Genomic DNA, 27,111 nt, shown 5'->3' with positions numbered 1-27,111 from the left:
AAATTTGTCATTATTACAAATAAATTAAAATATCGCGATTAATCGTATCGGCTTATTTTGGTCCTCCAATAATCGGTATCGGCGTTGAAAAATCATAATCGGTCGACCTCTAGAAGTAACTAATTGAAGGTCACATGGAAGACTTTTTACCATACTAAAATAAGATTTGTACTCATTGCTCAATGACATCCATCTTATTGTACCTTTCCAGTCACTGTGCTATTGTTTGCCCTCTTCCTGTGTAACACATAGTTGTGAAATTGATCAAGTGAGTCTGCAAAAGGTGCTGTGAAGTCCTAGTCTCAGGAGAGTTTGAGAAGGAATGGGATGGAGAAAGGAACAGGAGTTGTGAAGGAGAGGGAGGAAGGGCACCTGAAGCTTACTACAAGCTCTACGAGAGCAACATTCGGAGTGTTGCAATGTCATTTTTCCTCAAAAAGGGGTGGCTCCTTGTAATTAGCTACGGCCATCGCCAATTTTTTACTACCTGAAAATTGCACACTCCGTATTATTCCTTCCGCCGCGCCGCGAGGCAGTGTTGTCGCTTGGTTCCTTGATCTGATATATAGGCTATTCATCAAGTAACCTATTTTGCATTGATAATCAAATATAATCTCAGTGACTGTTCAAACAGGAAAACAAACAAGAATCCACCTAAAAAGGTATTTTGTTAGAAAGTAATGACTAGTATTACAGGCTATTGTGAAATGGTAGAACCTGCTGTAGCCAAATAGCTAGCCAGGTGCTTTTCCTCATCATGACCAAAACATGATATTCTATTTTAGCTGATATGGGAATGAATACACAAGCAGCATATCAAACTGGGATAATGTTTGAGGTTTCACCGGCAAGTAGAATAATATTGCCAGGGCATATTTATTTATAAATCTGATTATTTCACATGGAGATGTGGGAAGCTAAAAGGCTAGCTAGCTTGCATGTTTGTAGCAGGCTAACACCAGCTAGCCAGGCTGCCAGCTAGCTACTACTAGCAAGGGAAGGCGACTCTTTCTTGGTTTCACAAAATAAAAATAAAAACAGTTACTATCGCACCGCTGTTAGTAGGAATGGACTGGACAGGATGTCATGTTACTAAAAGGTGTCAGCTACACCAAAAATCCTGGTGAGGGGAGAATAGGGTAGTATAGGGGGTCAGGGTCAGCTTCGGAGACGGGCACATCGCGCTCCACTCCCTAGCATACTACTCGCCAATGTCCAGTCTCCTTGACAATAAGGTTGATGAAATCCCAGCCACAGGGTGCATTCAGAGAGACATCAGGGATGCAACGTGCTCTGCTTCACGGAAACATGGCTAACTCAAGGGCGCTACGGAGCGTGCAAGCCAGCTGGTTTCTCATGCATCGCGGCCGACAGAAACAACATCTTTCCGGTAAGAGAGGGGCGGGGGGTATGGCCTTATGATTAACGAGAAGTTGGTTGACCAATTAATAACACACAAGAACTCAAGTTCGTTCTGTTCACCTGATCTAGAACTCCTCAAATCAAAATGTTCGACCGCATTAATCTACCAAGGAATTCTCGTCAATCATAATCACAGCCGTATACATTCCCCCAACGCAAGCAGGAACACATCATGGCCCGAACGACTTTACTTGACCTTTGTAAACTGGAAACGCACACACCCTGAAGGCTGCAAATTCATCGCTTAGCGTGGGGATTTTAACGAGAGGCTAATCTAAAAACAAAACTCGTCCTAAATCATCAGCATATCGATTGTGCTACCAGGGCTGGAAAAACAACTGGGCCATTGCTACACTAATTTCCGCGACGCGTTACAAAGGCCCTCCCCCCGCCCCCCTTCGGAAAAGCTGACCACGACTCCATTTTGTTGATCCTGCCTACAAACAGAAACGCAAACAACAGGCTCCCGCGCTCAGATCTGTTCAACGCTGGTCCGACCAATCTGAATCCACGCTTCAAGACTGCTTCGATCACGCGGATTGGAATATGTTCCGCATCGCGTCCAACAACAATATTGACGATATGGCTGATTCGGTGAGCGAGTTCATTAGGAAGTGCATTGACGATGTCGTACCCACAGCAACGATAAAAACATTCCCAACCAGAAACCTGGGATTGACGGCAGCATTCGCGTGAAACTGAAAGCGCGAACCACTGCTTTTAACCAGGGCAAGGTGCCGGAAGCATGACCGAATACAAACAGTGTAGCTATTTCTCTCCGCAAGGCAATCAAACAGGCTAAGTCTCAGTACAGAGACAAAATCGAGTCGAAATTCAACAGCTCAGACACAAGAGGTATGTGGCAGGGTCTACAGTCAATCACGGATTACAAAAGAGAAAACCAGCCCCGTCGAGACCAGGATGTCTTGCACCCAGACAGGCTAAAAACTTTTTTGCCCGCTTTGAGACAACACAGTGCCACTGACACGGCCCCCTACCAAAACCTTGCGGGCTCTCCTTCACGGCAGCCGAGGTGAGTAAAACATTTAAACGTGTTAACCCTCGCAGGCTGCAGGCCAGACGGCATTCCCAGCCGCGTCCTCAGAGCATGCGCAGACCAGCTGGCTGGTTGTGTTTACGGACCTATTCAATCAATCCTTATCCCAGTCTGCTGTTCCCACATGCTTCAAGAGGGCCACCATTGTTCCTGTTCCCAAGAAAGCTAAGGAACTGAGCTAAACGACTATCGCCCCGTAGCACTCACTTCCGTCATCATGAAGTGCTTTGAGAGACTAGTCAAGGACCATATCACCTCCACCCTACCGGACACCCTAGACCCACTCCAATTTGCTTAACGACCCAATAGGGTCCACAGACGACGCAATCGCAACCACACTGCAACACTGCCTAACCCATCTGGACAAGAGGAAATACCCATGTGAGAATGCTGTTCATCGATTACAGCTCAGCATTAACACCATAGTACCCTCCAAACTCGTCATCAAGCTCGAGACCCTGGTCTCGACCCGCCCTGTGCAACTGGGTCCTGGACTTTCCTGGACGGGCCGCCCCCAGGTGGTGAGGGTAGGTAACAACATCTCCACCCGCCTGATCCTCAACACTTGGGCCCCACAAGGGTGCGTTCTGAGCCCTCTCCTGTACTCCCTGTTCACCCACGACTGCGTGGCCATGCACGCCTCCAACTCGATCATTCAAGTTTGCGGATGACACTACAGTGGTAGGCTTGATCACCAACAACGACGAGACGGCCTACAGGGAGGAGGTGAGGGCCCTCGGGAGTGTGGTGTCAGGAAATAACTCATACTCAACGTCAACAAAACAAAGGAGATGATTGTGGACTTCAGGAAAACAGCAGAGGGAGCACCCCCTATCCACATCGAGCGGTCAGTAGTGGAGAAGGTGGAAAGTTTTAAGTTCCTCGGTGTACACATCACGGACAAACTGAATTTGGTCCACCCACACAGACAGCGTTGTGAGAGAAGGCGCAGCAGCGCCTCTTCAACCTCAGGAGGCTGAAGAAATTTGGCTTGCACCAAAAGCACTCACAAACTTCTACAGATGCACAATCGAGAGCATCCTGTCGGGCTGTATCACCGCCGTACGGCCAACTGCTCCCGCCCACAACCGTAAGGCTCTCCAGAGGGTAGTGAGGTCTGCAGAACGCATCACCAGGGGCAACATACCTCCCCTCCAGGACACCTACACCACCCGATGTCACAGGAAGGCCATAAAGATTCATCAAGGACAACAACCACCCAAGCCACTGCCTGTTCACCCCGCTATCATCCAGAAGGCGAGGTCAGTACAGGTGCATCAAAGCAGGGACCGAGAGACTGAAAAACGCTTCTATCTCAAGGCCATCAGACTGTTAAACAGCCACCACTAACATTTAGCGGCCGCTGCCAACATACTGACTCAACTCCAGCCACTTTAAAATGGGAATTGATGAGAAATTATGTAAAAATGTACCACTAGCCACTTTAAGCAATGCACTAATACAATGTTTACATACCCTACATTACCCATCTCATATGTATTATACTGTACTCTATATCATTCTACTGCATCTTCCATTTTATGCAATACATGTCCACTAGCCACTTTAAACTATGCACTTTATGTTTACATACCCTACAGTACTCATCTCATATGTATATACCGTACTCTATACCATCTTACTGCATCTGCCATGCCGTTCTGTACCACCACTCATCCATAATCTTTATGTACATATTCTTTATCCCTTCACACTTGTGTGGTGTGTAATAGTAGCGTGGAATTGTTAGGTTAGATTACTGTTGGTTATTACTGCACTTGTCGGAACTAGAGCACAAGCATTTCGCTACACTCGCATTAACATCTGCTAACCATGTGTATGTGAACTAATAAAATTTGATTTGATTGATTTATAGGGAGGGGATAAAGTGAGGGGAGAATAGGGAGGGGATAAAGTGAGGGAGAATAAGGGAGGGGAGAATAGGGGAGGGATAAAGTGAGGGAGAATAGGGTAGTATAGGGAGGGGTAAAGTGAGGGGAGAATAGGGGAGGGGGAGGGAGAAAGTGAGGGAGAATAAGGGAGGGGAGAATAGGGGAGGGGATAAAGTGAGGGGAGAATAGGGTAGGGGAGGGGATAAAGTGAGGGGAGAATAAGGGAGGAGAGGGAGAATAGGGGAGGGATAAAGTGAGGGGAGAATTAGGGTAAGTGTAGGGGAGAATAGGGTAGTGTAGGGGAGGATAAAGTGAGGGGAGAAGGGGAGGGAGAATCGGGTAGGGAGGGGAGAATCGGGTAGTGTAGGGGAGAATAGGGTAGGGGAGGAGAATAGGGGATGGGATAAAGTGAGGGGAGACGGGTGTAGGGTGGGTGGGAGAGGAGGGGAGGGGAGAAGGTCAGCTGTGGGAGACTGATAAGCAGAGTCAGAGGCCTAGTCACACTGGCCCATCACACCCACTGACATGATGATTCATCCAGCCCCCAGTGTGTGTGGTGGTGGGTGTGTGTGTGTGCGCCTGTGGACATTTATTTTTGTGTGTGAGAGAAACCGTGCATGTGCCTGCATGTATTTTTTTCCTCTTTTTTCTGTGCGTGGCAGAGGCGAGAAAGAGCACAGTGAAGACTGTCCATCTGCTTCTAACACGGAGAGAGGGAAAGAGCGAGGGGGAGAGAGAGCGAGGGTGGGGTGGGGTGGGGGGGGGAGGTAGAGAGGAAAAGTGGAGGGAGTGAGTTGGCACTGTTTTCCTCTCCCTGATGAAATTGGGCTGGAATTTAGTTTCCTAAAAACAAACAGCAGGAGACCGCAAAACCCACCTCCCACCTCCCTCCTGTCTCCTCTCTTCCCTCCCTCCCTCCCTGTCTCCTCTCTTCCCTCCCTCCCTCCCTGTCTCCCCCTAGTCTCGACAGCTCCGGAGCATGACGTAACCACACAATTACACCAGGGATCACACTGCCGCCGTGGGAGAGTGCTGCTCTCTGCTCTACACAAATAACCTGTATATATCAATCTGTCTGTCTGCCGTATTGTGTTTGACCTACACTGTCATGTATGACACAAGGACCGGGTTTTGGAAACACTGACTTAGACAAAGATGGATGTTGGGTCATTCAAGGAACTATGTAGTAGTGCTAAGTTAACCCAACGAGACCCCTGGCGTGTATTCATTAGTGCACCCTGTAGGAAACCCCAAGTAAAACTTTTTGCAATGGAAAAATAACAATTCTTATAGGACAAGTTACAGTAAGGTTWGTCATTCCCCCTTTCATTCATTTTTCCTACTAATGAATACACCCTTGGATTCATGTTTCTGTTCAGTTTGAGGTCCTACTACCCCCAGTGGACGTTCACCATAACTACCCTGTTAGATCATGGGAAGTCCTTTTACTGGACATAACTTCCTYTTGCTCATGTCCTTTCTTGCTCTTGGCACTGAACGTTGCCGATAGAAATAGAATGAATAGAGCTGACACAAGTCCCTATTATATCTGACACACAATACATTTCTATCTGATCTGTTCTGTAACGCTGCATCCTCCTGAACAGGTCCCTTCCCTGCCATTTTGCACAGACAAAACAACAGTCATTAGAACGTGGAGTCAGAGGTCCACTGTTCCACCCAGTTGAAGTTCATTACTCATCTAAAGCATTTGACTTAATGAACGATGGAGCTAAAAATGTCACAACTGGACTAGCAGAATGACTTGCAATGTCTCCATAGTTGGGCTTAAACTCCTGGACATAAATTACTATTGTATAAATAAAATTATGTGTTCCACTTTTACCACGAAATATATAAGTCCTCTAAGTGAAAACAAATCTACATTTTACATGTTAGAAGTTGGGACTTTGACTTTTACTGTGACAGTTAGCAGATTTGGGCTGTGGTGGCCCTAGGTGAAGTGTAGTTGTCATTGCAGTATTAACACTTAAGGTAAAGTAACACCTCAGGTAAAGTAGAGTCTCTTGCCTCTTGCAGTAAAATATCTCTGTTCAGTAGGACACCAGAGTAGACTGCTCTCTCTGTCTCTCTCCCTGGGGACAGCAGATCTTTGTTTAGGCACACTGAGGTGACCTCTCACCTGCAGACTTCATTTGCTGAAGGCTACTGACATACCACCCGACACTGCTGCCAAGACAAGGTAGAGTAGTGTTGTGTTTCTGTTGGGGATAGATACAGACTGATACTATCGGTCCCCCTCCTTGTTTTGCGCTCTCTTACTGTTTTTCTCATTCATTCTCTCTGTCTCTCTCTCCTGCCAATGAGCATGAGGCGGGAAAGGAGAGCAGCTTCGCTCTGTCTACCGCTCTCTCCCTCCTCTCTATTTCTCCCTTTTGTTCTCTCTCTCTCTCTCGCCTCTCCTGGTCTGTGTGTGTGCTCAGTCGTTCAATGCCGCGCAGCGCTGTTGTGTCATGAGGCTTGGGAGCCCATGGAGTGCTGGTGCTAGGGGGTAGTGACTACCTCAGAGATGTATTAGAGACAGCGCCAGAGAGATTTGACAAAACCCTTCGGACCTACACATAAGGGACAGTGGAGATACAGGATAGAGAGAGAGTGGACTACCGGTACCCACCACAGCCTGAGGAGAAACGCATTGAAGACGGAAGCGATACAGCTGGAGATCCGCTGTGGAGAGACTGGGGGACTTTGGTGATCCGCTGTAGAGAGACAGGCTAGAGACTGGGGGACTTTGGTGATCCGCTGTAGAGAGACAGGCTAGAGACTGGGGGTCTTTGGTGATCCGCTGTAGAGAGACTGGGGGTTTTTGGTGCGTCCGCTGTAAGAGAAGGTAACTGGGGGTCTTTGGTGATCCGCTGTAGAGAGACAGGCTAGAGACTGGGGGTCTTGGTGATCCGCTGTAGAGAGACAGGCTAGAGACTGGGGGTCTTTGGTGATCCGCTGTAGAGAGACAGGCTAGAGACTGGGGGTCTTTGGTGATCCGCTGTAGAGAGACAGGCTAGAGACTGGGGGACTTTGGCGATCCGCTATAGAGAGACAGGCTAGAGACTGGGGGACTTTGGCAATTCCTTTCAAAGACCGTGGGGATATTGCTTGCGCTGAGATACGCGTTGAAGAGATTTGGAGATACAAGCTGAAGACCTCAGACATAATCAGCTTGTTGGGGAGACCAGTTGGAGACACTGCATGGGGATGTTAATTAGAGACTCGGACTATACAGAATATTTGGGTTAGATGCTTGGATATAAAGGCGTCACCCCAGTGATGTCAGGTGGGGTCAGACACACCCCTGTCCTTCCCTGCTAAAAAGTGTTGTGGGTCTGAGGAAGGGGCTTGGATTTTGGGGTGTCTGGATGACAGCACAATTGTGTTAACCACACCAGTGCTTTCCTGTCGCTCCAGCTTATCTACTCCGTCTCTGTCGCTCCCCTTGTGTCTGTCTCTCTCTCTCTCTTTTTCGATCTCTTTCTCTTTTTCGATCTCTTTCTCTCTCTTTTTCTCTTTTTCTCTCTCACTCTCTCCACCATGGGAAAGTTAATAAAGAGAACGAAAGCAGAAGCACCGTTTTAAGGTAAAGCCACCGCAATTAGTCTGACTGTAGGACTGCTGCAGCTATAGAAACTGAAGCAACAGCCAGTAAGCTTAGAAACTGAGTGGATTACCAGACGCATCATGTGGACCCAGTCAGGATACTGCCATCACTTCCCCGGACATCCATTCTACCATGCGCCCTCCTGCAGGTGTGTACTACTGTTTAATATACAGTGCCTTCAAAAAGTATTCACACCCCTTGACTTTTTCCACATTTTGTTCTTACAAGGTGCGATTTAAAATGGATTTAATTTTTTAGAAATTGTCAATGATCTACACTAAATACTCTGTCAAAGTGGAAGAAAAATTCTAACATTTCTTAAAAATGTATGAACAATAAAACACAAATATATCTTGATTAGATAAGTATTCAACCCCCTGAGTCAATATATGTTAGAATTACCTTTGGCAGCGATTACAGCTGTAAGTCTCCGAGAGCTTTTCACACCTGGATTGTACAATATTTGCACATTATTCTTAAAAATTATTCAAGCTCTGTCAAGTTGTTTGTTGATCATTGCTAGATAGCCATTTTCAAGTCTTGCCATAGATTTTCAAGACGATTTAAGTCAAAACTGTAACTAGGCCACTCAAGAACATTCAATATCGTCCTGGTAGGCAATGTATTTGGCCTTGTGTTTTAGGTTATTGTCCTGCTGAATGGTGAATTTGTCTCCCAGTGTCTGTTGAAAAGCAGACTGAACAAGGTTTCCCTCTAGGATTTAGCCTGTGCTTAGCTTTATTCAGTTTATTTTCATCCCACAAAACTCCTTAGTCCTTGCCGATGACGAACATACCCATAACATGATGCAGCCACCACCATGCTTGAAAATATGAATAGTGGTACTCAGTGATGTATTGTGTTGGATTTGCCCCAAACATAACACTTTGTATTCAGGACAAAAAGTTCTTTGCCACTTTCTTTGCAGTTTTGCTTTAGTGCCTTATTGCAAACAGGATGCATGTTTTGGAATATTTTTATTCTGCACAGGCTTCCTTCTTTTCACTCTGTCATTTAGGTTAGCATTGTGGAGTAACTACAATGTTGTTGATCCATCCTATCACAGCCATTAAACTCTGTAACTGTTTTAAAGTCACCATTGGCCTCGTGATGAAATCCCTGAGCTGTTTCCTTCTTCTCCAGCAACTGAGTTAGGAAGGACGCCTCTATGTTTGTAGTGACTGGGTGTATTGATACACCATTCAAAGTGTAATTAATAACTTCACCATGCTCAAAGACATTTTATACGTCTGCTTTTTTTACCCATCTACCAATAGGTGCCCTTCTTTGCGAGGCATTGGAAAACCTCCCTGGTCTTTGTGGTTGAATCTGTGTTTGAATTCCACAGCTCGACGGAGGGACAATTACAGATAGTTGTATGTGTGGGGTACAGAGAAGTTAGTCATTCAAAGTCATGTTAAACTATTATGTGACACAGTGAGTCATGCAACTTATTATGTTACATGTTAAGCAAATGTTTACTCCTGAACTTATTTAGGCTCGCCATAACAAAGGGGTTGAATACTTATTGACTCAAACATTTCAGCTTTTCATTTTTTATTAGTTTGTAAAAATGTACATTTTGTGGTATTGTGTGTAGGCCAGTGACAACAACATCTAAATGTAATCTTTTTTCAATTCAGCCTGTAATGCAATCTTTGGGGATAAAGTCAAGGGTGTGAATACTTTCTGAAGGCACTGACTACTACTACTACCTACCTACTACTACTACTACTACTACCTACACTACTACTACCTTCTACCTACTACCCTGTTACTACTACCTACCTGTTACTACTACTGCTTACTGCTGTTTACTACTGTTATCTACTACTGTTACTACTGTTACTACTACTACTCTACTACTACTACTACTACTACTACTACTACTACTACTGTTACTACTACTGCTGTTACTGCTTACTACTGTTACTACTACTGTTACTACTTACTACTATCTACTACTATACCTACTTACTACCTACTACTACTTACTACTACTGCTATTACTACTACTCTACTCACTGTTACCTATACTGTTAACTACTACTACTAACTACTACCTAACTACTACTACTACTACTACTTACTACACCTGTTACCTACCTACTGTTACTACTACTACTGCTACCTACTGACTGTTCATACTACTACTGTTACTACTACTAGTATCTACCTGTTATACTTACTACTACTACTACTACTACTACTACTACTACTACTACTACTACTACTGTTACTACTACTACTACTGTTTACTACTACTACACTGTTACTACTGTACTACTACCTATACTGTACTACCTACCTACCCTTAGTTACTACTACTACCTTGTTTACTACCTGATACCTAACTACTACTACTACTACTTTAACCTACTACATACGTACTAGTACTTACATTACTACTGTTACTACTACTTACCTGTTACTACTATACATACCTGTTTACCTATTACTACTTGTTACTACCTGTTCACACTGATCCTGTACTATGTTACCCTGACTACTACGTATCTACTACTCTAACTACCTGTTATACCTACTGTATATGGTTACTACTATACTCAACTGTTACCTACTACCCTACACTACTACCTACGTGTACTACTGATTACTCCTATACACTATCACTTCTGACTATCTACTACTCTATTTCATACTAACCCTTATCTACTACTGTTAGCTACCTACCTCTACTACTGTATACCTACTACATGTCCTACTAGTACTACATATGTTACTACCTACCCTGATAATAACTACTACTGTTACTACTGTACTATACCGATACTGTTACTACCTATACTAGGATACCCTACCTACTATTACTCTACTACCCTGTTTACTATACTACCTGTTAACTATTAACTACTGTTACTACTACTACTATACTACATCCTGCTCTCTTCCTATTGATATGCTGTTTATGGCCTGGAAATACAGTAGAGGTGTTCTTCAGGGAAGCGTGTTAATGCCGATGTGCATTTGGACGGAACTGTCGCTGCTGCATTATGGGATCTGACATGGTCGCCAGGCAATCTCAATGTAATTGTAGTTTACCAGAGTGGTTTAGCTTTTTGCAATTTTTTTCTGAATATGCTTTTTTCCCCCTAAGGGTTAAAAACATTTGGAAGAAACAATGATGCTAGTACAACACTCTGGTCGAGATGCAACACTCTGGTCGAGATGCAACACTCTGGTCAAGATGCAACACTCTGGTCGAGATGCAACACTCTGGTTGATATCCCTGCACATTGGGTTCCTGGCTAACTGAAGTTTAGGAGGTTTTGCGTATGTGGTGGAATAGAACCAGCGATGTATTCAGCTGCACATCTAAATGATACATTCTTCCAGGCTCTAAAGTTGATAAGTCCCCGGGGTTCGTTCCAACTCTTCCAGTCGGTTATTTGTTTTGAAGAGAGATGCAACTGGACATTTCAGAACAGACCTCAACGTCATTTGAAGTAAACGGTTKCTGTTGCAAAACTTTTCACTCGACTTTAGAGCGCTGAAGAATTGATCATTTAGATGTGCRGCTTGTGCCAAACACTRCAGACTTTCCAGGTCGGAGTGGCAATGCGCGGAAAGCATACAATTCAAATGAACTACAACTTCCGTTTAAGAACCCAACAGCTTCTACGTCACGTTAAAGAGCATTTGGAGTAAATGGTTTCTGTTGTAAAACGTTTTCCAACAGAATCTGCATAATGARTACACCCAAGGTGAACAGGCTGGTTAGTTTGGTCAATGTCTCAATGCTGTGGAATTAGTTATTGAACGGCTGGAAGAACTAGTTTAGGAAGGGCTCAAATTACATGTTGACTCTGGGGTGTCTTTAAAATAGTGTGCTGGGACAATTTGTAAGTGTTTATAGTAATGTGTTAATATTTGTAACACTTATGGCGGTTTATCTTTGTCACCCACTTGATTTGGAATTCCCATGGAGATGCCATGATGTGTTAATGAATCCTGGTTGAGGGTAGTGTTACAGAGGCTTGCTCTTTGGCTTAAGGCTGGTGGTTCAGAATGGCTAGTACTCTGAATGACATGTAATGCTTTCTCATAGCATCACTGTTGCCTCCCTCATTTTAGCACAGTTTCACTCCACAGAGGATCTGAATAATTGCACAAACCCATTCCCAGGTTTGATGGAGAGATTGGAATCTTTTTGAGGTAATGAGAACGTCTCCTCCTCGTATTAGTGAAATATTCTATTCTTCCAATAGAAGTATCAGTGAAAGAGGCTGAGATGTCGTCACTGTGGCTCCATCCCCCTTCAGCAGTAATGACATTATTACATTTATCACACTGTTGCAGATGTGCCCTGCTCTCAAATGAACTTCATCAAAAGACACACACACACACACACACACACACACACACACACACACACACACACACACACCACAACAGCAACCTCCCCTCAGAAAGGTTGAAAATGCTTGGCATCGGCCCTCAAATCCTCACAAAGTTCTACAGCTGAGAGCATCTTGACTGGCTGCATCACTACACAGGGTGGTGCGGACAGCCTAGTACATCACTGCTCGATCGCATGGCGCTACACAGGGTGGTGCGGACAGCCTAGTACATCACTGCTCGATCGCATGGCGCTACACAGGGTGGTGCGGACAGCCTAGTACATCATGTCGATCGCATGGCGCTACACAGGGTGGTGCGGACAGCCTGTACCATCACTGGGCCAAGCTCCCTGCCATCCAGGACCTCTGTCATGCGGTGTGAAAGGAAGGCCAGACAATTGTTAGACTCCAGCCACCCAAGTAATAGAATGTTCTCCCTGCTTCCACACGGCAAGCGGTACCAGTGGATCAGGTCTCGACAGTGCGACCATTTTACTTGCATATGTGCCTAAATATTTTGCTGTGCGACCTGGAATTCGAATTTAGAAGCACCAGTGTGCCTAGAATAATTAAGGATTATAACTTTATTACCTTAAATATTTTTAATTGTGCTCCTAAATTTCTTTGTGTGCCTACATTTTTTCAACTTAGGCTCACAATGGCTAACAAAATGGCTAGCTAACTGAATAGCTAATAAAATGGCTACACGGACTATCTGAGTTGACCTTTGTATTTGATTTTAGATTTTGCACACTCACAGGACTCTACACGCTCACACACACACACACACACTTAAATTGCTGACACACACAAAATGCACACACATTTATACTGACACACACACACACACACACACACACACTCACACGCAATAATCATATACTGCTGCTACTCCGTTTATCATATATCCTGATGCCTAGACACCTTACTACTTACTATACAGTTGAAGTCGGAAGTTTATACACTTAGGTTTACTTACTTTTTCAACCACTCCGCAAATTTCTTGTTAACAAACTATAGTTTTGGTAAGTCGGTTAGGACATCTACTTTGTGCATGACACAAGTAATTATCCAACAATTGTTTACAGACAGATTATTTCACTTATAATTCACTGTATCTAAATTCCAGTGGGTCAGAAGTTTACATACACTAAGTTGACTGTGCCTTTAAACAGCTTGGAAAATTCCAGAAATTATGCCATGGCTTTTGAAGCTTCTGATAGGTAATTGACATTGTTTGAGTCAATTGGAGGTGTACCTGTGGATGTATTTCAAGGCCTACCTTCAAACTCAGTGCCTCTTTGCTTGACATCATGGGAAAAGCAAAGAAATCAGCCAAGACCTCAGAAAACAATTGTAGACCTCCACAAGTCTGGTTCATCCTTGGGAGTAATTTCCAAACACCTGAAGGTACCACGTTTCTCTGTACAAACAATAGTACGCAAGTATAAACACCATGGGACCACACAGCCGTCATACCGCTCAGGAAGGAGACACGTTCTGTCTCCTAGAGATGAACGTACTTTGGTGCGAAAAGTGCAAATCATCCCAGAACAGCAGCAAAGGACCCTGTGAAGATGCTGGAGGAAACAGGTACAAAAGTATCTATATCCACAGTAAAACGAGTCCTATATCGCATAACCTGAAAGGCCGCTCAGCATGGAAGAAGCCACTGCTCAAAACCGCTCTAAAAAAGCCAGACTACGGTTTGCAACTGCACATGGCAACAAAGATCATATTTTGGGAGAAATGTCCTGGTCTGATGAAACAAAAATGGAACTGTTTGGCTATAATGACCATCGTTATTTTTGGAGGAAAAAGGGGAGGCTTGCAAGCCGAAGAACACCATCCCAACCGTGAAGCACAGGGGTGGCGGCATCATGTTCTGCGGGTGCTTTGCTGCAGGAGCGACTGGTGCACTTCAAAATAGATGCATCAGGAGATGGAAAATGTTGTGGATATATTGAAGCACATCTCAAGACATCAATCAGAAGTTGAAGCTTGGTTGAAATGGGTCTTCCAAATGGACAATGACCCAAGCATACTTCCAAAGTTGTGGCAAAATGGCTTAAGGACAACAAAGTCAAGGTATTGGAGTGGCCATAACAAAGCCCTGACCTCAATCCTATAGAAAATTTGTACTGAAAAATAACTGAAAAAGCGTGTGTGAGCAAGGAGGCCTACTGACCTGACGCAGTTACACCAGCTCTGTCAAGAGGAATGGGCCAAAATTCACCCAACTTATTGTGGGAAGCTTGTGGAAGGCTACCTGAAATGATTTGACAAAGTTAAGCAATCTAAAGGCAATGCTACCAAATACTAATTAGTGTATGTAAACTTATGACCCACTGGGAATGTGATGAAAGAAATAAAAGCTGAAATAAATCATTCTCTCTACTATTATTCTGACATTTCACATTCTTAAAATATAGTGGTGATCCTAACTGACCTAAGACAGTTTGCCAAAAGGCATGTGGGAGATTCCCCAAACTTATGGAAGAAGGTACTCTGGTCAGATGAGACTAAAATGTAGCTTTTTGGCCATCAAGGAAAACGCTATGTCTGGCGCAAATCCAACACCTCATCCCCTGAGAACAACATCCCCACAGTGAAGCATGGGTGGCAGCATCATGCTGTGAGGATGTTTTTCCATTGGCAGGGACTGGGAAACTTTTCAGAATAAAAGGAATGATGGAATGCACTAAATACAGAGAAATTCTTGAGGGAAACCTGTTTCAGTCTTCCAGAGATTTGAGACTGCGACGGGGTTCACCTTCAGCAGGACAATGGCCCTAAGCATACTGCTAAAGCAAAACTCGAGTGGTTTAAGGGGAAACTTTAAATGTCTTGGAATGGCCTAGTCAAAGCCCATACCTCAATCCAATTGAGAATCTGTGGTATGACTTAAAGATTGCTATACACAGCGGAACCTATCCAACTTGAAGGAGCTGGAGCAGTTTTGCCTTGAAGAATGGGCAAAAATCCCAGTGGCTAGATGTGCCAAGCTTATAGAGACATACCCCAAGAGACTTGCAGCTGTAATTGCTGCAAAGGTGGCTCTACAAAGGTTTGACTTTGGGGGTGTGAATAGTTATGCACACTCAATGCTTTATCTTGGCCAGGTCGCAGTTGTTCTCAACTTGTCTCAACTGGCCTAYCTGGTTAAACAAAGGTGAAATAAAATAAACTCAAATGTTCWGTTTTTTTGTCTTATTTCTTGTTTGTTTCACAATAAAACATATTTTGCATCTTCAAAGTGGTAGGCATGTTGTGTAAAGCAAATGATACAACCCCCCCCTAAAAATCTATTTTAATTCCAGGTTATAAAGCAACAAAATAGGAAAAATGCCAAGGGGGTGAATACTTTTGCAAGCCGCTGTATCTACCTCTATCACTCCAGTATCCCTGCACATTGTAAATATGGTATTAACTGACCCTGTATATAGWATGCTTACTTACTACTCGTGTGCCTCTTATTTTTAATTATTATGTTTTTGTTCTACCTTGTTATTTTTAGTATTACATTGTTATTGATTAATGCATTGTTGGGATTTGAGTTTGCAAGAAAGGCATTTCACTGTACTTGTGCACGKGACATTGGAACTTGTAACTTGAAACACACACCTCTTTTGTCAGATCTTCTCTGTAGACATGAGAATTTCATATCAACACCGTTATATTTATGTAATAGCAGGGACTTTTCTTTKAATACCTTACAATCGCAGCTGTTGGTTCCATATTTAATACAACTGGCTAATAACAGTATTTAATTATATTTTAATTAATGCCACAGGCATTAATAATCTCAAATAATGTCTGGAAGTTTAAGGAGTTTTTGTCCTCCAGATTCCGTCTGGCTCTGAGAGAAATGTAGTGAGACAATTTATGTATTTTAATTCAATCTTTATTTGTGGGATTAACCCTAAAACCTGCCCAGTAGCCCCTGTATCTTTAAGTGTAGKGAATATAGTGTTTGTAGAACTGTATTATTGTCAGAGCTCAGACTACCAGGTCATTTCACCTCTTGAGATTGCTGGGATGAATAGTACAGCACCATCCAACCACCTAGCTTTGTCAAGTAGTGCCCTATATAGGGAATAGGATGCCATTTGGSACACAACCTATGGTTAYGGTCCCATTGGTAGAAATCTGACTCACATCTTGAACACTTTACTATAGATAATCTCATGGGGATATGCAGGCGGAAGAAATCTCTGGTTCACTTTTGTGYATTCAGTGAAAGTAATGTGAGCCGGGACCTGGCTGACTCGGGTTAATCATTTCCTCACCTGTCAATAAAGCGGAAGGTGACACCGATAGACTCCGCCCCTTCTCACTCTCTCTGTTTACATTCAAATGACAGAGTGTCACTCGCTGTTTGAGGAAACGTCTCAGTTGTTTGGGCGGGTAATCCAGTCGCATGGAGACATGAGGTGAGTGTATCTTATGTACACAKTTATCTCTATGTTGATTGTGTGTTGAAAATCAAATCAAATGTATTGGTCACATACATGTGTTTTGCAGATGTTATTGCGGGTGTAGCGAAATGCTTGTGCTTCTAGCTCCAACAGTGCAGTAATATCTAACAAGTAATATCTAACAGTTTCACAACATATACCCAAAATACAGGTAAATCTTAGTAAGGAATGGATTGAGAATATACATACACGTATATGTCAGAGAGGCATTGGACTAAGATACTAAGAGCACAGTATAGAATTTAGTATTTGGTTTCATTGCGTGTGTGTGTTTGTTTTGTATTCTTTAGGAGTGTGTGTGTGTGTGTGTGCGCGCTCTGTCAGCAGCCCATGGTCTCAGCACTGTAAATGGATTGGTCTTGATGTCACAGCAGGGGTGTGGAGGGAGCAGATTGTCTGGGAGCCTCTGCTCATCCTTCTGACTCACACACACACACACACCTTAAAAACAATGGCATATTCCTGACCTGCTACCCAATATGATGCAAAACACGATTAACCAGAAAGCCAGGGGATCACCCTATCCATTCACTATCTCATGTCTGAACCACAAAGTCACTGTGATAGCCTGCTAATCTCGCCTCGTTGCTCCTCCTGAACTGTGATAGCCTGCTAATCTCGCCTCGTTGCTCCTCCTGAACTGTGATAGCCTNTCGCCTCGTTGCTCCTCCTGAACTGTGATAGCCTGCTAATCTCGCCTCGTTGCTCCTCCTGAACTGTGATAGCCTTAACTATTTTGACTTGACATGTTGCCATTGCCTGAATATCTTCCTGACTCTGACCGTTAGTTAGGAAAATGTATTTAAGTGTGACTCAATACTACAATAATTGAAGATACGTAATACAGATTTAAAAACGACATTGTTCTCTCCTTGTCTGGAAACATCTGGTACAAAATCAAATATTTGTGTGGTAACCTACGCAATCTTCATTTGACATCAACTAGTGTATAGCAATCCTAGCCTTGAGACCTTAGGTGTCTTGTTATAGTCATCCTAAACACTGTTGAGGACATTTCTACCAAACAACCGTATTCTGTGTGGCACCACTAGCATTTCAATCTCCTACGTCTTAACCAATGCTGCGGTTGCTCAATTTTGCAGAGGAAGAAGAAACTCTGTGAGACTCCGGAGTTCACAACACGTGGGAGGCCCCAAAAAAAGTCCCGAAAGCTGTTGTGACTTAACATGAATGTAATCTTTGGTACCAGACATCAGTTTCATTACGTCTGTGCCATGCTACATTGGGATTGAGAGGATCAGCGATGATCAGAGAGGATCTACTACATTAACCCAGCTGTGGACTCTTCTCTCCTCCCCCATCCCATCTTTTCCTTCCCATCTCAGTCTGTTTGGAAATKTTCCTCTTCCTTCGACTCAATGTTCTCTAGACATTATGTTCTTGGATGCCCACATCATCCCCTAGTTGCTGGACTTTCTTTCTCTGTATCTTCTCGCTTGGACTTTACTGCACCAGCAAACCTATTGAAGGAACAACGTTGGTATAAAAAGGACCGAAGTCCGTTATCTGTTCCAGTAGCTACGAAAGGAGAGGATTTAMGATGCTAACCAACTGTGTGCAGAGTATGCGCTCCTGTGTAGGTCTCAGCAGGTAGGAACTACTAGAGAATGGCCTATGTAGCTTTTCATAGTGGTTGTTTGAGTCAAATACCAGTTGCTGTGGTGTGAGGTGTGGCCAGTTGCACTGTCAGCGAGAGATTTGTTGTGAGTTTTCTCAAGGCTTCCAGGGCGGTAGGCAGCCTAGCGGTTCGAGCGTTGGGCCCATAACCGAAAGGTTGTTGGTTTGAATACCTGAGCCAACAAGGTGAAAAACCTTTCGACGTGCCCTTGATCAAGGCACTTAACCCTAATTTKCTCCAGGRGCGCCGTACTACTATGGCAGACCCTGCAAAACCACACATTTCACTGCACCTATCCGGTGTATGTGACAATCGAACATCCTTTTTTTGGGGGGTGGGGAGAGCTATGTGTAGCTAATGCATGTAGGCTTACAATGTAGTATTATTTKTGGCATGCTCAATCAATAGTGTGCCATGAAACAGACAGTTAGATCATACTGCCATTTCCTGCCAAAGTTTGAACTGGACAACAGATCCAAAGACGGTACAGTATGAAGATGGGCAGAAACTGCTACTCCAATAGAAAACCTGTAAATATCTGGTGTGACCACCATTTGCCTCATGCAGCACGACCCATCTCCTTTGCATAGAGTTGATCAGGCTGTTGATTGTGGCTTGTGGAATGTTGTCCCACTCCTCTTCAGTGGTTGTGCGCAATTGCAGGATATTGGCGGGACCTGGAACAATGCTGTCGTACACGTATTTCCAGAGCATCCCAAACATGCTCAATGGATGATATGTCTGGTGAGTATGCAGGCCATGGAAGAACTTGGACATTTTCAGCTTCCAGGAATTATGTAGAAATCCTTGCGACATGGTGATGGCGGTGGATGAATAGCAACACAGTAGGCCTCAGGATCTCATCACAGTATCTCTGTGCATTCAATTTGCCATCGATAAAATGCAATTGAGTTCCTTGTCCGTAGCTTATGCCTGCCCATACCATAACCCCACCACCACTATGGGCCAAACTGCAGTCAGGTCAAGGCCAGGTGAGAACGACGAGCACACAGATGAGCTTCCTTGAGACGGTTTGTGCAGACATTCTTTGGTTGTTCAAACTCAGTTTCATCAGCTGTCCGGGTGGCTGGTTTCAGACAATCCCGCAGGTGAAGAAGCCCAATGGGGAGGTTCTGGGCTGGCATGGTTACACGTGGTGTGGTCTGCGGTTGTGAGGCCAGTTGGACGTACTGCCAAATTCTCTAAAATTACGTTGGAGGCGGCTTATGGTAGAGAAATGAACATTAAATTCTCTGGCAACAGCTCTGTTGGACATTCCTGCATATAGCATGCCAATTGCACACTCCCTCAAAACGTGAGACATCTGTGACATTTTATTGTGTGACAAAACGGCACATTCTTAGAGTGACCTTTTGTCCCCGGCACAAGGTGCACCTGTGTATTAATGATCATGCTGTTTAATCAGCTTCTTGATATGCCACAATTGTCAGGTGGATGGATTATCTTGGCAAAGGTGAAATGCTCACTAACAAGGATATAACCAAATTTGTGCACAGAATTTGAGAGAAATAAGATTTTTGTGCATAGAACATTTCTGCGATCTTTTATTTCAACTCATGAAACATTGGACCAACACTTTGCATGTTGCGTTCATATTTTTGTTCAGTATATATAAAGTTGTTTTTGACAAATGAAAACGTGTCCCCTTCACGAGGTTGGCGTGATAACATGTTCAAATACTTAAGACATTACCTCAACTACTGTAGGATGTGCCTTTTTAGATTTTGAGAACATTAATAACGAAGGAAGAATTGTTCACTTTTCCAATCCCAAACCGCCGCCTGGTCTGCTTGCGCGTTCCCGGAAATCAAGTCTCGCGATGGTGCGCCTTTTGGGTTTAGAAACTTTGTGGGTAGGTCTGTAAATGGAAAGCTGAGCCATGAAAGTGTGTAGAAGACTTGTGTGTGTGGTCTTTTCATACCTGAGCAAGCTGTCAATCTATTGCATGTAGGATAGCAGCACACTCACTATGTCCAAAGTAGAAAGGGTTGCTGCCCTCTACGGCGTAATTCTGAACTGAGCTTTCCTGCGACTTTTGGAAGTTGCCTGGGTCTTTGAGGCAGTTCTGCAGGCATTGTATCTGCTTGTGTGTGTCTGTGTGTGTGTGTGTCTGTGTGTGAAGACTTTAGTTCTGTGTAAGGGAATGCTGTAGGTCTTACATTATTTCAGACGCTGTCCGTGGACCGCGTGGGCACCGCCTCTGTAATCTCAGCCTAATCTGTAACGGCTTTGTGTGCAATCAAAGAATCCACAATAGGATCTCTAAGAGGTGAAAGCCAACGCCACTCAATCCAATCCCTCTACTGGGAAATAGACCGGGCACACTGGTATTTGTCAATAGGAGTGGGAYAAACCAATGTGATCTGATGGGARGGAGCYAGACCGCTTCAACATGACTGCATGCACGTGTGTGTGTGAGTTGTTGAATGCAGCAGAAACACTGGCACCCAGGCTATGGTGCTGTTCGACACCGCCGTCCTAACCTTTAAAAAAAATAAAAACGAGATAGCCTAAACAAATCCCTTCAATGCTTCTAACAAATCCCTCTATCCAACCCAGTAGAGACGAGACAAACTTCCTCTCTATCCAACCAGTAGAGACGAGACAACTATCTTATCTCAACCCAGTAGAGACGAGACAAACTGCTGTCTAATCGCCAACCCAGTAGAGACGAGACAAACTCTCTCTATCCCAACCCAGTAGAGACGAGACAAACTCTCTCTATCCCAACCCAGTAGACACAGTGAATCAGGAGTAGGCCGGAACAGCAACTAAACCAATTGTCCTCACGGCCTCTGTGGGTAGCCCGGACTCCAGTGCTCCCCCTCTTGCATTTTTGGGCATAATGCGTCTTTGTATCCACACATTCTGATACTCCATGGGTTGTGCTGCAATGACAACAGCTCGTCTCTGTTCACATATTCCACAGTCCGACTAGCGATTTGTCCTAATTACTTTTCTTTATTAATACAGATGAATTGGAGTTATGGAGCAAACCAGCAAAGTCATTACAGYGAAGCGATAAGCACACCCTGATCTGATTGGTTAAATTCAAAGATGGGGTGAACRCTGTTGTAATCTTATTCAAGATTTGCGTCGATATTACTTTGATATTGCCTACATTAAAARCCTGATCTGGTGTTTTTGTATTGCAGTTAGAGTGGGAGGAGAAATGTGGCAGGGTAATGGTATATCAGATCGGTGGCAGGTAGCCTAGCGGTTAAGAGCGTTGGGCCAGTAACCCGAAAGATCGCCGGTTCCAATCCCTGAGCYGGCTAGGTGAAACATCTGTTGATGTGCCCTTGAGCAAGGCACTTAACCCTTATTGCTCYTGTAAGTTGTTCTGGATAAGAGCATCTGCTCAATGACTACAATGTAGATCATGGTTTGATTATTAACAGGGTGACATTTAAATGGCTTTTTACATTAAAAGAATAGCAAGCCTTTGATTAATAGACACATGGTGTGCATGTGTGTGAGTGTGCTGTGCTGCTATGCTTGTGTGCTTTTGTGTGTGTGTGTAATTGGCTACGCCGTTATCAGTCGATCTCTAGTATGCGAGTGTGTGTGTGCATGTCCTTTTTGGAGATGAAGTCACAAGCTCAGTTGTGTTGCCAGGTGACGTGACCAGTGTTTGTGACCTGCGTAGATCTTAACAGATCGATCACACACACATCTCCTTAGGAGACTGCTGTTTCTCATTATAAGCCAGGGGTAAGCAACTATATAGATTCAGCCGGGGTCCGATGTTTGCGTGAATGGTCAGGGGACCGGAATATAAATATAGCAATTTGTATACTGAAAATTGACCATAACTAAGCCCAAAAAGAGATTGTATTGGAAAATAACAATAATTTCATACCTTCATTACATTRACACATGATCACGTCTCTTTTATTTGTTGTAATACTTCTGAACAGATTTCATAACTTAAACACATTTGTTGCTGAATTCCTGGTCATTTTACAGTATTTTTTTTTTATTTTTACTAAAAACGTTGGGGAGCCCGGTTTTGGCCCGTGGCCCGCCTGTTGCTGACCCATGGTATAAGTCCAAGCTCTCTCCGCTGTTGATTCTCCCTGACATCACCACTCTCTCTCTCTCTCTCTCTCTGTCTGCCTGTCTGCCTGTCTGCCTGTCTGCCTGTCTGCCTGTCTGCCTGCCTGCCTGCCTGCGTGCCTGCCTGCCTGCGTGCCTGCGTGCCTGCGTGCACATCCACTCCCTGCCACAAATCCCCACCTCTGCCACGTCCACAACCATGACAATAGCTCAGTTTTAGTCTCATGGGGGCAGTTTGGGTCACTGTGCAAAGAAGGTGTTTGGTTCTCTCTCTTTCAGACGGTTTTATTTCTGTATCACTCACACACACACACACACACACACACACACCCCTCCCTCTCTCTCTCTCTCCCTCCAGATTCTCTCTGCCTGTTATTGCTGAGTATAGCTCTCTTTTTAATAGCCAATGGCATATGGTGTGTTGTTCTTATCAAGGGGTGAGCAATATGGTACATGACCCTGCTGAACACGCGTAACACAATGCAGCATGTTATTTCCTACTTCTGTTTCCTCAGTCTCTAGTGGAGAGGTAGCTATAAATCTTGCTATACACTTTCACTCCAACTTGTACTGGCCTGGGACAGTYAATGTTCCACTAGGCCTTTCTCGATAACAGATCCTAGGTCAGTCTAAGTGCTCTTCTGCTGGGCTGATCACTARTGCTTTTCCACTTGGCTCAGGGCAGTTCAAACTCCACTGGCTGGTCCTGGGTCAGTTTAGATGCCTTGCCACCTGACGTCTCCCCCAGCTCCACCTAAGGGTTCAACTAAGTAAGTTAGTTAAACAACCAGCAAGGACTGAATGGCTCTTTGTGTGTACGGATTAATGCAGTGATGTAAAGTCGTTTTTTGGGGTTATCTGTACTTTACTATTAATATTTTTGACAACTTTTACTTCACTACATTCCTAAGGAAAATAATGTACTTTTTACTCCATACATTTTCCCTGCCACCCAAAAGTACTTACATTTTGAATGCTTAGAAGGACAAGAAAATAGTCACATTCTCACACATCCCTACTGCCTCTGATCTGGCGGACTCACTAAACACACATTTGTTTGTAAATTATGTCTGAGTGTTGGAGTGTGTGGTCTGGTTTGCTTAATATAAGGAATGTGAAAGGATTTTTACTTTTGATACTTAAGTATATTTTAAAACCAAAATACTTTTAGACTTTTACTCAAGTAGTATTTTACTGGGTGACTTTCACTTTTACTTGAGTCATTTTCTATTAAGGTATCTTTGCTATTGTGCGATCATTTCATAAAAATAGACAAAAGTCAAGTATGGGCATGTGYGAGTAGTAATTTMTAGCAAAATAAATGTTGCAGTMGCGGTTTTTAAGGTATTTCTGCCATTTTGCTTCATATCTGGTAATGCATAAAGAAATAGGGGATCTAAGGCACTAGAGGTGTCACTACAGACGGGGGTTCGGTCCCGGGCTGTATCACAACTGGCYGTGATTGGGAGTCCCATAGGGTGGTGCACATTTGGCCCAGCATTGTAGGGTAGGCCGTCATTGTAAATAAGAATTTGTTCTTAACTGACTTGCCGAGTTAAATAAAATAATAAAACAAATAAGTATCCTAACATTATAGCTATCCCACCTCTCACGTCAACACTGCCTGGCTGGGGGGCTGTGTGCACTGTGAATGAAGGGTTGAAAGATTTGTTTTTGGAAGCAATCCACACAGGCAAAAGTTGGTCTAACTACTAAAGTGAGACTTTATCCTTGTGTTTCTTGGATATTTACATTGTTTTGTTCACAAGTTAGGTTGTTTTTCAATGTTTGAGTTTGCTTACACTGCTAGCGAAGCGAAGGGAGGAGACGTTGTCGGCCATTTAAAACCAATAGATGGGGATAGCGCTGACGTCATCCACATATTCCTTTGGAAAACTACCGGCATTAAGCCAGAACAATTTGAAGCGCACTATATTGCTGAATGGCACCAAAAAATAGCTAAGGTTCATGGTGAATGTGGACRTAACTAGCAAAGGCTCATGGTCGATGTAGTCGTTTTGATACGTCCTGACTRGTTGTATCACTGCCTGGTACGGCAACTGCTCTGCCTCTGACCGCAAGGCACTACAGAGGGTAGTGCGTACGGCCCAGTACATTACTGGGGCTAAGCTGCCTGCCATTCAGGACCTCTACACCAGGCGGTGTCAGAGGAAGGCCCTAAAAATTGTCAAAGACCCCAGCCACCGTCATAGACTGTTCTCTCTACTACGCATGGCAACGGTACGGAGTGCCAAGTCTAGGACAAAAGGCTTCTCACAGTTTTTTACCCCCAAGCCATAAGACTGCCTGAATCAGTAATAAGTGGCTACCCGACTATTTGCATTGTGTGCCCCGCTAAGCCCTCTTTTACGTACTGCTACTCTATGTTCATCATATATGCATAGTCACTTTAACCATATCTACATGTACATACTACCTCAATCAGCCTGACTAACCGGTGTCTGTATGTAGCCTCGCTACTTTTATAGCCTTGCTACTGTATATAACCTGTCTTTTTTTACTGTTGTTTTATTTCTTTACTTACCTATTGTTCACCTAATACCTTTTTTGCACTATTGGTTAGAGCCTGTAAGTAAGCATTTCACTGTAAGRTCTACTACACCTGRTGTATTCGGYGCACGTGACAAATAAACTTTGATTTGATTTGACAGAGCTTGTCACTTCACGCTCTAGACCGGACACTGGGGGCCTCCGCTAGTCAGATTCTCACAGGCACACATGACTCGAGTGGCGCACATTCCAGGCACATTCCAGGGCCCAACAAGGGACCTGAGGAGCTTATGAGAATGTGAAAGGGATGGTAAAGTTGTCAGTGATTAGCATGCTCTGTCTCTCCAGACTGAAACCCTGCTCTCCAGTCAGCGGGAGGCCGGGCYCAGCCGGTCGGCTGTTTATACCGTGTTTACACTGTGACTTAGACCTGTTTGGAGGAAGCAGAGTATATGTAGTAGTAAACACTTCTACCTCCTCTTTCACTAAAATGGCACTTTTCAATATCACTGCTCCCCAAGGCTCTTGTTTATTGTAATTGAAGACATCAATTATGTCACGTGAAAAAGTGGACMATCCATCCATCCGTATGTACGGCCACATCGACGATCGCCATGGCAACAAATGTCCCAGAGCAGCTTTTGKAGAGGAGGAAAACAAAAAGCCCCAGCTGGCCCAGTGGCGTCGCTGATTGGCAGCTGAGACGTAAGATGCAGTTCAGTTGTTGTATATAGGGGGATGATAAATACTTTGTGGTTTTATTTGCGGTAGCGGCTGTATCATATTTTTCCTGATGTCACCTTAACGAGTCCCAGTGAAGACAGAGATTGCATCCCAAATGGCATCATATTCCCTATATAGTGCACTTCTTTTAACCAGAGCCCTATGGTCCCTGGTCAAAAGTACTACACTATATAGGTAATAGTATGCTATTTGAGACGYAGATTGAGCATCTCATCAGGGCTTGAGTATCACAATCCACAATCTGCAGCCTCTCTGCACAGCAGCATTGAATTCTGAACACTGCCTCATAACCCTGTCTGTTGGAGAGGGATGGAGGGGTTGGAGAGGAAGAGAGAGGGAGGGAGGGGTTGGAGAGGAAGAGAGGGAGGGTTTGGAGAGAGGAAGAGAGAGAGGGAGGGGTTGGATAGAGGAAGAGAGAGGGAGGGAGGGGTTGGAGAGGGAAAGCAAGTGGTAGTCAAATGGATAGAGGGATGAGGAGATCAAGGGGGAAGGGAACGCAAGGGATAAGAGGTAGGGGGAGAGCGAGTCGGAGAAGGGTGGTCTTTGACAGCTTTCCTCCATCTGGAGGAACAGCCTGCTTGTTGTTTACCCTGTCTATCTGGAGGAACAGCCTGCTTGTTGTTTACCCTGTCTATCTGGAGTAACAGCCTGCTTGTTGTTTACCCTGTCTATCTGGAGGAACAGACTGCTTGTTGTTTACCCAGTCTATCTGGAGGAACAGACTGTTTGTTGTTTACCCTGTCTATCTGGAGGAGCAGACTGCTTGTTGTTTACCCTGTCTATCTGGAGGAACAAACTGCTTGTTGTGTTACCCTGTCTAGCTGGAGAGAGCAGACTGCTTGTTGTTTACCCTGTCTATCTGGAGGAACAGCTGCTTGTTGTTACCCTGTCTATCTGGAGAGGACAGACTGCTTGTTGTTTACCCTGCTCATCTGGAGGAGCAGACTGCTTGTTGTTACCCTGTCTATCTGGAGGAGAGCAGACTGCTTGTTGTTTACCCTGTCTATCTGGAGGAGCAGACTGCTTGTTGTTTACCCTGTCTATCTGGAGGAGACAGACTGCTTGTTGTTTACCCTGTCTATCTGGAGGAACAGACTGCTTGTTGTTTACCCTGTCTATCTGAGGAGCAGACTGCTTGTTGTTTACCCTGTCTATCTGGAGGAACAGCCTGCTTGTTGTTTACCCTGTCTATCTGGAGGAACAGCTGCTTGTTGTTTACCCTGTCTATCTGAGGAACAGCCTGCTTGTTGTTTACCCTGTCTATCTGGAGGACCAGACCTGCTTGTTGTTTACCCTGTCTATCTGGCAGAGCAA

General features: G+C 44.3%; 1 protein-coding gene across 6 annotated transcripts in view; it reads left to right on the top strand.

The window, feature by feature from the left end:
* LOC111971919 (pleckstrin homology domain-containing family A member 7) overlaps positions 1 to 27,111 on the top strand; it is a 184,684-nt gene that overhangs the window by 56,112 nt on the left and 101,461 nt on the right. Inside the window, exon 1 of one of the 6 annotated variants that reach the window (XM_023998706.2) lies at positions 7,297 to 8,132. The exons of the other annotated variants lie outside the window; for them this stretch is intronic. Coding sequence (XP_023854474.1) covers positions 8,065 to 8,132 — 68 coding nt within the window. The 5' untranslated portion in view covers positions 7,297 to 8,064. Of the gene's footprint in view, positions 1 to 7,296; positions 8,133 to 27,111 lie in introns of those variants that run through there. 6 annotated transcript variants of the gene reach the window in all.

This window comes from Salvelinus sp. IW2-2015, linkage group LG13 (genome assembly GCF_002910315.2).
Source record: "Salvelinus sp. IW2-2015 linkage group LG13, ASM291031v2, whole genome shotgun sequence".
In the NCBI taxonomy this organism is placed as follows: Eukaryota; Metazoa; Chordata; class Actinopteri; order Salmoniformes; family Salmonidae; genus Salvelinus; species Salvelinus sp. IW2-2015.
The sequence above is the reverse complement of the archived record's forward strand: the minus strand, read 5'-3'. Positions and strand labels throughout refer to the sequence as shown.